General features: G+C 53.1%; 3 protein-coding genes and 2 non-coding genes across 5 annotated transcripts; 3 read left to right on the top strand and 2 right to left on the bottom strand.

Moving 5' to 3' along the window:
- Positions 1–1,993: 1,993 nt before the first annotated feature.
- Positions 1,994–2,064, bottom strand: VTN49DRAFT_t57. The gene has a single exon. It is a non-coding gene; the product is annotated as a tRNA-Glu (tRNA).
- Positions 2,065–2,487: 423 nt separating this feature from the next.
- VTN49DRAFT_4044 (uncharacterized protein) lies at positions 2,488–5,200 on the top strand (the record flags this gene model as incomplete). Its single annotated transcript, XM_069411947.1, has 2 exons — positions 2,488–3,845; positions 3,907–5,200. 2 exons carry the CDS (start codon positions 2,488–2,490, stop codon positions 5,198–5,200), a joined length of 2,652 nt encoding a protein of 883 aa, XP_069267239.1.
- Positions 5,201–5,630: 430 nt separating this feature from the next.
- VTN49DRAFT_4043 (uncharacterized protein) lies at positions 5,631–7,953 on the bottom strand (the record flags this gene model as incomplete). Its single annotated transcript, XM_069411946.1, has 3 exons — positions 5,631–6,254; positions 6,305–6,759; positions 6,813–7,953. The coding sequence occupies 3 exons, from the start codon at positions 7,951–7,953 to the stop codon at positions 5,631–5,633; spliced, it is 2,220 nt and encodes a 739-aa protein (XP_069267238.1).
- Positions 7,954–8,760: 807 nt separating this feature from the next.
- On the top strand, positions 8,761–8,847 carry VTN49DRAFT_t67. Its single transcript has one exon. It is a non-coding gene; the product is annotated as a tRNA-Asp (tRNA).
- Positions 8,848–9,443: 596 nt separating this feature from the next.
- VTN49DRAFT_4042 (uncharacterized protein) lies at positions 9,444–9,728 on the top strand (the record flags this gene model as incomplete). The annotated part of the gene is made up of 1 exon (XM_069411945.1): positions 9,444–9,728. One exon carries the CDS (start codon positions 9,444–9,446, stop codon positions 9,726–9,728), a length of 285 nt encoding a protein of 94 aa, XP_069267237.1.
- Between the last annotated feature and the right edge of the window lie 470 nt (positions 9,729–10,198).

Raw genomic sequence — 10,198 nt, 5'->3', positions numbered from 1 at the left:
TAAAAAAAACTTAAAAAAAAAAAAAAAAAAAAAAAAAAAAAAAAAAAAAGGTAGTGTGGCAAACGGTCGATGCTTCAATATTTGCGGACAGATGTTGCTCGTCGATCAATGCCCGGGACAGAACTGACTTCCCACAGCCAGGGCCAGCAGAGACCCAGAGGAGGCTAAAGCCACCATCTCTCCATTCATGGAATCTCTCTCGTCTGTGAAGAACCATTCGCAGGTACCTTGTACCCTTGGCGGACTATAATCTTTGTAGGTTTCGCAGAGGATCGCGCGCGTTCCAGTTCTCGTACAGCATCTGCGTCTCTTTCCTGGCTGTTTCCAAAATTGTTCGGATTTCATCCAGGATTGCTTGGGACTCCTCCATCTTCTGTAGCTCCTTGTCCCTACTCTTGCGAACCTCCTCTAGTCATGTTCACAACAACTCTTCTTATCGAGAGAAAAATGGAAGCGCCGGACCATGCCAGTGCCGCATATGGCTGATTAGACACGGCGGCTTGGACCAGCGAATCGGACCAAAGGAGAAACTTTGCAAGCCTTTCGACCTGTTCCCGAATGTTGATATCTTTTCCCAGCAGCGAGACTCGCCATTGCTTCTTTTCGCCATCGCTCACGAGTTCTGCTACGATCCTCTCAACTGGTGGAAATGACAACGGGCCCGTATCGCCCTGTAGCGAGGGTAAATGCATTTTATAGTCTTCCACTAGCTCTTGTAGAATCCTAAACGCCAAAGCCCAGAGACCCAGGCCATCGCTCAGCCGATGTGAAGTGTTCTCCGAAGTGGCCGGCAGAGTCGTGTGGCTAGGTGTCGGAGAATCTGTATTTAGACTCAGCGATGTACAAACGTCCGTTCTTAGAGAGCTCAATGAGGTCGTTGCAACCGTAGATGCTTGAGCCTGTCGAGAAGGCGGGGATGCTGCCGCAGCAGATTCATCTCCCTTTGATACGACAGACTTTTCTCTTCCCGAACAACTTTAATTTCAATGAAGAACTCATCTTTTCACAGCCGGGTTGTACTTTGCTGTGTGTCAAGCTGGACCACACAGAAACATGTTGATTAAATGAGCAGAGTCTGAGTCATCTGGAGGGAGCAACTCCACTGACTGCCAGCCTCCCAGAACCAATGTGGTTTCACACTACCTGCTAATTCGGCCTAGGAAATACAATAGATCTCTGCAACCGGTAGGAAAATACAGCGTCGGGCAATGTCGGTAGAAGTAGTCTGGTTTTGGCTACTGCTAGCACACTTTTGTCGAATAAAGCGCGCATTCTAGCCCGTCCTGTCAATTGCACCAGATAGGTACTAGATAGCCATCGGCCAGTCCAGTGTTAACCAAGCACCCAGAATGAACCCTGAGACTACGACAGGGCAAAGCGATGAGAGAGGGGCGGGAAACTAGTGGGCCTAGTAGCCTGACAGACCCAGAAGAGATCCCAAGGAATGGTACAGTGGGGAGAGAGCTGCGGGCAAAGACCTGATAGATTTGGATGCGCTTAGCGGCAGGAATGGAAGTGGAAGCTGCGGTATGAGTATGAGGAAGCGGATTTTAAGAGCAGAACCAACCCAGGGCTAGGGTTAAAATTGATAATGATAACGCCTACCTATCTAGCCTCTAATTAGGGTATCTGCTGTGTACCTACACTACCCGTAGGCTTAGTAGACTTACGAGTACGCCATTTTCATCTGGCCGTCAGATTTCGTTCAACTCTTAAATAGGTTGTGTCGCTTTCAGCTTCTCGTATTGGTGAATCCCAAGACTCGAGCGGGATATAGCACCAAGTACGAAGTGCAGCGCCCAGTGACTGCCTCTGAATTTTCAGTTCACATCGATTGTCGTCAGACGGCATTGGCTCTGCACCTTGTTGGCCTAGCAATTATGTCAATTTCAAATACTCGTAAAAATTCCTGGGAAACTTTTGACGACGCAGGGACCAAAGTGGCTCAAGCCAGGAGGAAGAAGTGAGGGAAAAAAAAAGACGAGTTCCGTAATTCCGTAACGGGGAGTCGAACCCCGGGCTACTGTGTGAGAGACAGTGATGTTACCGCTACACCATTACGGATCTGGCAGGAAGCGCGCCTAATTTGACATATCTGGCAATCACAAAGAACATGCCCACCCGGCCTCGTATTTATATCATCTTGTTTCATCTCTTGAACTGGAGATTCGACCGTTGAAACAATTTTCAAGGCACCACGGACCCCTACTTCGTTGTACCGGCTGAGGACACGTAATCCGGGGAAAAGATGCGCTTCTCCCTTCGCGCAAATTAGCAACGAAGCTAACCCCAACCCAACAATTGCCCCGGAGATCTAGACCAGGGTTGTGACTTAGGTTATGATTCGGGAAAACGAGAACCATCACCAGCAGTTCTTTTGAACATCCTTGCTGGGGATGGATTCTTGAAATTGGCCACATCGCCGATTGTCGTATAATGTCCGCAACTTCCCCATGATGTGATCAAAAGATCTGTCCAGGCGCCGCCATGCAGCCGTCCCCCGAATCTGAGCACGGGCCTGGCCCCGGACCTGAAGCCGATCCGTCTAGCAGCACGAATAGCACCGACAGCACGACAACGGCAGCCGCAGCTGCGCCGAACAAGAAGCGCTGGCGCCGGAACAAGGTCGCTTGCGATGCCTGCCATGCGCGACGCGTGCGCTGTGATCGCGCGTTTCCGTGCTCGCGCTGTGTGAACAGCCAAATACCATGCGAACTGACGCGAGAGCGGCGGAAGCGTGGCCGCATTCCGCGCACGGGTCAGGCGCGCCAAGCGCCTGCATCTAACTCGGACCGTGTAGGTGCTGCACCGGCGTCATCAGCGTCGCCTGCTGCGGCATCCCAACAGAGAGACACGGCTACGACTAGTGCTACCGTCGCCGACAACCAGCAGGATTACATTCCTGTGGTGACGAATCCATTGCAGCAGCGGGTAGATTCCTCCGCCGCCTCGTCGACCGTTCGTTCTCCCACCGCCGCGAGACCAGTCCTCGCGCCATCCTCCGCGCCGAACAGCAGTGCCGACCAGCGCTCGGGGCCCGCCCGGCCTGACGCGCAACCGTCGCCACGGGGAAATCATGCCGCCGGGCAGACTACCGGGCAGATTGAAGATTGGATGTCGGGCGCAAATGACTTTGCAGCGTCGACCTATCCTTTCAACCTCTTGGGGAACATGGGGCTTCCCGACGTCACGTTCGGTACGCCCCTGGACATGCTGGGGACAGCTGAAATAGGCGGGTATCAGCTCCCGCGGTCCGCGTCACGGCAACGCATGAACAGCACCAGCTCTGCCAGATCGTCAGAGATGCCGCTCAAGTACCCCGTTCTTCAGCCGCTGATGCCGTTTGTTGAGCCCTATTTGTCGCGGACGCTCGTCTGTGACCTGCTGGATTTGTATTTTACCAGTGCCTTCTCGACGCTGATGCACCCGGTCTGCCATCATATTCATTGTTATGTGGTCCGAAAAGCATCGTTTCTTAGCAGGGATAATCCGAGAACCTGCAGCCCTGCCCTGCTGGCGAGTATGTTGTGGGTAGCTGCTTTGGACGACCGCGCCTTTGCGTTGTCGATTTCGCCGGTTAAGCGCAGAAAGCTGTGCCAGTTTCTTTGCGCATTGACCGTGCGGTTACTTCGGCCGCTCATCCATGTCTCCTTCAAAGATGACGACGTGACGGACCACGATTACCGCTCGCCGAGTGCGGCTTACGACAAAACTCATTCCTTTGAAGAGGGAGGAGACGATCGCGGACTGGTCGGTCCAGCTGGATCTCTGGACGATGTCATTACGTATATTCATGTCGCGTCGATTGTGTCGGCCAGCGAGCAAAAGGCTGCCAGCATGCGATGGTAAGCTTCGATTTTTCACGGTTTACGGTGAATACGATTGGTCGACTAAAAAGCGACTCAGGTGGCATGCCGCATTTACTCTCGCCCGCGAGCTGCGCCTAAACCAGGAAGTCGAGGCGACGCCCGACCTAGACCCGTCCATGGCAAACGGTTCGAGCAACTACGACTACGGCTATGCCGATCCCCAGCGCCCACCTCCGCACGACTACACGCAGACTGAGCGGCCGAGTCTCAACTGCTGCTGCACGCGACGGCCACGAAATGGCATGACCGAGGAGCATCGGGAGGAACGCCGACGAACATGGTGGTTGCTCTACATAATGGATCGGCACCTGGCCCTCTGTTATAACCGCCCGCTGGCACTACTCGACGCCGAATGCGAGGATCTGCTGCTTCCGCTGGAGGAGGGCCTCTGGCAAGCCGGCGAGGTGCACAGCAACAGCCCCAAGCCGGACGGCCCGCAGTGCTTAGTGACGGGCGAGCAGACGAAGCGCCGGGTATTCCCTCGATTCTCTTGCGACGACCATTCCATCTTTGGGTTCTTCCTGCCATTGATGACCATCACGGGTGAACTCATCAACCTCAACCAGGCGCGGAACCACCCCATGCTCGGCTTGCGGCTTCAGGGCAAAGAGGCATGGGACGCGCAGGTTAACGAGGTTCTAAACCAGCTCAGCATCTACAAGGCGTCTCTGCAGTCCTTTGCCGCGGCAAACCGCGCGCCAAGCTCACTACACGACCGACCACCCGCTCCCGCACCTCCAGCCTCCCTCTCCCCATTGATCATCCCTGACCCCCCAGAGGCAGCAACAGCCGCAGCCACCACGGACGAAACAAACATGACTTGGCACACGCAGACCGTCGTCGCATACGCCTCCTACGTCGTACACGTCCTGCATATCCTCCTCATGGGTAAATGGGACCCCGTTGCCCTCCTCGAGGACAAGGACTTCTGGACCTCCTCCCCAACCTTCGCAGCGACCATCTCCCACGCACTCGAGGCCGCCAATGCCCTCGAACAAATCCTCCACTACGACCCAGACGTCAGCTTCATGCCCTACTTCTTCGGCATCCAGCTCCTACAGGGCAGTTTCCTGCTACTCCTCATCGTCGAGCGTCTACAAAAGGAGGCCGGCGAAGGAATCCTCAAAGCCTGTGAGCTCGTCATCCGCGCCACAGAGTCCTGCGTCGTCACGCTCAACACAGAGTACCAGAGGAATTTCCGACAGGTTATGCGTAGCGCTGTGGCTCAGGCGCGAGGGCGTCCTGTTAATCATTCTGAGATTCGACATCGAAGAAAGGCGGTTTTGGCGTTATATCGGTGGACGAGGAATGGGACGGGATTGGCGCTGTAAATTTTTTACGCACATGTACATAATTCGATCTGTAAATATTGAAAAATCACATCAAGATGACGATTGCTGAGTGTTTCGGCTTCTTCAAAGCGAATACTAATCAGGTACACGACGCTGTCTTTCCTGAGAAGAGTCAGACTAGGTACGGGATTCGACTGAGTCTACCGTAGCGCTGTCTTTTTTTAGGGTAAATCCAACTGAAACATGTTCCATAACTATCCGTCTATAAATTGCACAAGCAAAGACATTATGAAACAACGCTGTAGACACCGGCGCTATACGAGGAATTCAAGTCGCTTTATATATAATACACATGCGTAGCGAACGAATTACCAATTAGATCAATCGCTCGCAAAAAGAAGAGAAGACACTGGCAGCCGGCCACCCCCTTTTTCCTTCTGTCTAGAACCAAGGGAAAAAACCGACAAAACTACGACTGAACCTTGCCCGCCTCGCGAACCTCATTCATAAACGCATCCTCATCTCCCGTCGACTTCAAAACCCAATAATTGCCAACGCCCGCGTTGGCAAACTGGGGGAGCTGACCGCCGCCGTACCCGACCAGCGGTGTCGGCGAGCTATGCCGGGATTTGGAGAGATCCTTGTTGTGAATCGTGCCTAGGTCGTGCGGACCCCAGCCCACGACGAGTTTTGCCTGTTCGCGGCCTTTCTCGTCGTTGGGAAAGCTGAGGAGCTGTGTCTGCAGGCAGCCGAGAACCGCGACGCCGGCACGGATCATGATGCGGTCGCCTTCGAAGACCCAGCAGTCCCAGACGCGGCTGAGCCGCTCCAGATCCAGACCGTTGGTGAAGAGAGAGAGGAACATGGGCTGCCAGATTTCGTCGTTGGTCAGGCCAAGTGTATCGTACAAATGGCTGAAGAGGCGGGGGTATTTATAGCGAAGCGTCGCGGAAGCTAACCCGTAAGTCTGCGACATGGCCCCCCGGTCAGAGGTCAGGAAAGCAAGAGGTAACGATCGATTGAGCGCGTTCGCCATAACAATAAAGGCGCTCGCTGGAGTAGGCAGTTGGAGGACGAGGAGAGCTGCAATGGTCTGCGGTGCGGGTTAGTGAGGAAAGTCGAAGCGCTGCACTTGGAACATACATGAAGTCCATAGAGATAGCCAACGTCACTACGGTACATCGCATATGCTTCCAAAACGTCAATTAACGTCTCCCGCAGAGGCCCCCCCTCTTGGAACAGGTGCAGTTCTGGAAACGCGGAGGAGACGTCTCGCGAAATCGCAGCAAACCACTCCCGCATCCGCCGGTTCGATTCGCTCACATCGTCTTCTGACCGGGCACGTACGTCTTTGGCTCGCTGCAACGCCTTTTGGTAGGATTCCTCGGTCAGCGCCAGTTCGTTGCCGATGGCCCTCTGCCAGACGGTCCCACGGAAGCGCGGACTGATCCCACGCCACCAGAGCTCGCGGGTTCGGCGCTGTTGCAGGGCCATATCCCAATTGGGAAGTACGTGTTCCTCCCAGATGCGCTGTAATGTCTCGCGGGTGTTGTCCTTTTCACACTGAGCTGACGCAGCCTTGGCGGCCCGTCTCTTTTCTACAGGCTCGTCAGTCCGTTTCGCGTCATTCGTTTCAGTTTATGATACAAACCTGCTTCTCTCGACATAGCCATCATCTTTTGATATTCCTTCAAATGTTTTCGCTCTTCCTTCTGATCTTTGGGTGGCAGCCAACTGGGTCGAGTCCGACTCAAATACTTCTCCTTCTCTTTGCTTACAGGCAGCGGATCGATCATGATATTGGACTTTTGCAACGGCGGAAGTTCGGAAACAGTGGCCCGCTTGGAATCTGCGCTCGATCGGTGGATGGATTTGCCGCTCTGCGCTAGCTCCCCCTGCTTTCTTTCCGCATCCTCTGCGTACAATTCCAGTGCTTCAGTTAGAATTTTTGCCTCTTCGGAAAGTTCCGCCATGGCTTGGTTATATAAGTATGTCTTTGCATCACGACGCGAGATCTGGCCACGTTCCGGTCCGGCTGACGCTGATCGTGCCGGTGCACGGTGTTTATTCTTCCGCGCCGGAGAAGAAGGTGACCGACGTAATGGAACCGAACTGGGCGCCGTAACCGCGTGGGATAGGGGAATAGGTCGCGGGCTTGTACGCTCGGGACTTGCGGGCCGATCCTTGACCGGTCGCGGAGACAGTGGAACGTTCCAGAGGCTGGCATCGTCTGGTAACTCGTCATCGGAATCGTTGTATTCATCTTCGAGTTCCTTGACGCTTTTGCGTCGGCCGATACCGGAGGATGATTGTTTGATACTAGATCCGGACGGTGAGGAGGGTCTTGCCGGATGCGACGGGGATGGGGATCGAGACCGGGCTGGACGAAATGGTAGCGATGGGCTCGACGCATTTGGCCCGACAAGACGTCGACTGCCCGATGCTCGTCTCGGTTCTAATGACTTCTGCGCGAAGGTTCCCAAGTCCTGGGGTTTAAGGCCCTGCGACGATGACTGCGTTCCCTTTTGGCCGGAAGTAAGGTCGCGAAATAAGTGCGGAGCTGAACTTGAGTTCTTGCTTCCTAATTGGTGCGATCTACTGGTTGATCCGGCATACGAGAAGGAATCCTGGCTGGTCGCATGTAAATCATCGGCCAGTCCAATCTCCTCAAAGTTAGACACGTCGGTGAAGCTCGCATCCTGGTCGGACGCATGCGACGATCGGAAGGATGTCGATTTCGAGGATTTGGAGCCAGAAAGTTCCGGCGGTGAACTGACCGAAGCGACTGTCATCGTTGTTGCCATAAGCGTGGTGTCGCTGCAGAGACTTGAGGCCTGGGCAAGATGTTCCACCGTCCAGTTATAGTTGACACGGCCCGGCGAAATCGCAACAAAATCATGAACTGCAACCAAATAAAAGAAACGAGGGCAGAGCAGCGCTCAGCGGTGACTAGACAAAATCAATTGAGCGAGAAATTTCGAGTTCGTAGGTTAACTTAGTTATCAGCGAAGGAGAAAAAAAGGGGGGGAGACGCTGTCTCCTCAGGGATATCCGTTGAAGACGAAACGAGCGACTGAATTGGGAAGTCTTCAAAAGCAAAACAATGGAGAAGAAAAAAGATGAAAAACAAAACGATGGACTCTGGACGCGCGCGGTGCCAACGCCCTCAGCGTCGAGGACAGCAACCCGAATCGATGATCAGCCGGCGTGCCGATGAGCGTGGTTCGTCTCAGCCGTGAGGGCACAGGGGAACTGCTGCCTCAGGCTGAAAACGGTGCCGTTTCAGGCATCGGACCCAGTCCTGGCCGATCTGACTTTGTGGGGCCTTTCCGTGCACGGGTGGTTCTAGAACAAAGGATGGGAATCCTGCTAAATTGACTAGCGCCAAGATTACTGTTTCTGGCTAAAACTTCACATAGACTAGTACTATAATAATTTAGCTCGAAGTTAGCTTTTTATCTCTCACCAATGAGACTGCGCCATCTTGGTCTGCGGCTGTTGGTTTGCTTCATGCAATCAGGAACGATGACGTCCAAATTTAGCAACACCTCGCATATTCCCCTATCAGTTGTAAAGCTCGTCCAACACGTGACTGAGGATCCGGAATGGTCTAACGGTTATGATTTCCGCTTGTCATCCAGAAGGGTAACGCGCGGGAGACCAGGGTTCGACTCCCTGTTCCGGAGATCTAATTTTTTTTTCTCTTTATTTTCCTCGATCTCTACAGTTTCGTCCAGTCCTTCGTACTAGTGATCAATCCACATGTCCATGGTCCTGCTTCCGGGGTCATGCTCCTGTTCTCATAAGCCACAACCGTCACTCCCGGGTGCGTATATTACTACTGTACGGAGTACTCCGCACTCGTACACTGCTCGACGGGCTCAGATCTTTTTTGGGTTTACCAGGTCACCAATTCAGCCACTCTTCCCTCAGTTTTCCAGCCCAAGATTTGGTCATATTGATTGCGGAGAAATACGCACTACTTATGCTCGGCTCTGGCCTCAGCAATCCCTGAGATGTAGCAACATGCATAACTGCGAATTCATCTGCGGAACGAGCGGCTCGCTCGGGCACCTGGCTGGTGACTACGCTATCGCAGCGCTCCAATTGTCCAATGGCCAAAGCCTGTTGAGTAACTATGCTGAATAGCCCTCTACCCAATCTGTGTACGGGGGGCCAAGGCTGCCATGCAGCCAATTTGTAATTTTGTATGGGAGCCGGTAATTTTACTTGGATACCAGAGCGATCCGGCGCAGTGGCCTCTCCTTTGTATTACGCAGCCATGGCAGGTCTCCAACACATCACAGAACCTCTGTCGGAGAGAAGTGTCGATGTCAACGCACAAGGCGGCAGGTATGGCAATGCACTTCAAGCTGCTTCTTTCCGAGGTCGCGAGGAAGTAGTGCTGCTGCTGCTGGAGAGAGGTGCCCATGTCAATGCACAAGGCGGCGAGTATGACAATGCTCTTCACGCTGCTAAGTGTCACGAATATGATGAGATTGTGAGACGGTTGTTAGAGAAAAGTGCCGAGGTCGACGCTCATGGTGGTGACTATCTAGGTAGTTAAGAGGATCTGGCCCACTGTATTCAATCCATCCTATGCTGGTTTGGACAGGGAGCATCAAGGAATTTCGCAGCTGTTCTTCAATGGTGATTGTCACCAGTTCCAGTCTTTCTCTCAGAAAGCTTAACCGAACTACTTATTGCATTGTTGTTACTGTTCTTGAGTTCCTATATTCCTTAGATGTATAGTAAATATGTGGTCCAAGGTTAGAGAATGGCCCTCATAGTCACATCGGAAAATACGACACTGTAGGATTGGTCATAGATAGTACAAGTAGTTATTCTAAATCGATTGGACAATTTCGACTTCAATATTATATCGTACGTGGCCTACTGCCGCCTCAATGTTCTCTCTCTGGTGTTCCCTTTCCCGGCAGTCCTCTTATCGTACTCTTTATAATTCGGCGCAATTACTTGCAATTCGACGTCAGGTACTGAACCCATACCCCAAAATCTTGGTTTCTGTTCGGTCTC

This window comes from Thermomyces lanuginosus (assembly GCF_041956635.1).
Source record: "Thermomyces lanuginosus strain ATCC 200065 unplaced genomic scaffold VTN49scaffold_31, whole genome shotgun sequence".
Classification (NCBI taxonomy): Eukaryota; Fungi; Ascomycota; class Eurotiomycetes; order Eurotiales; family Trichocomaceae; genus Thermomyces; species Thermomyces lanuginosus.
Note: the sequence above shows the minus strand (reverse complement) of the source record. Positions and strands in the feature narration are given on the sequence as shown.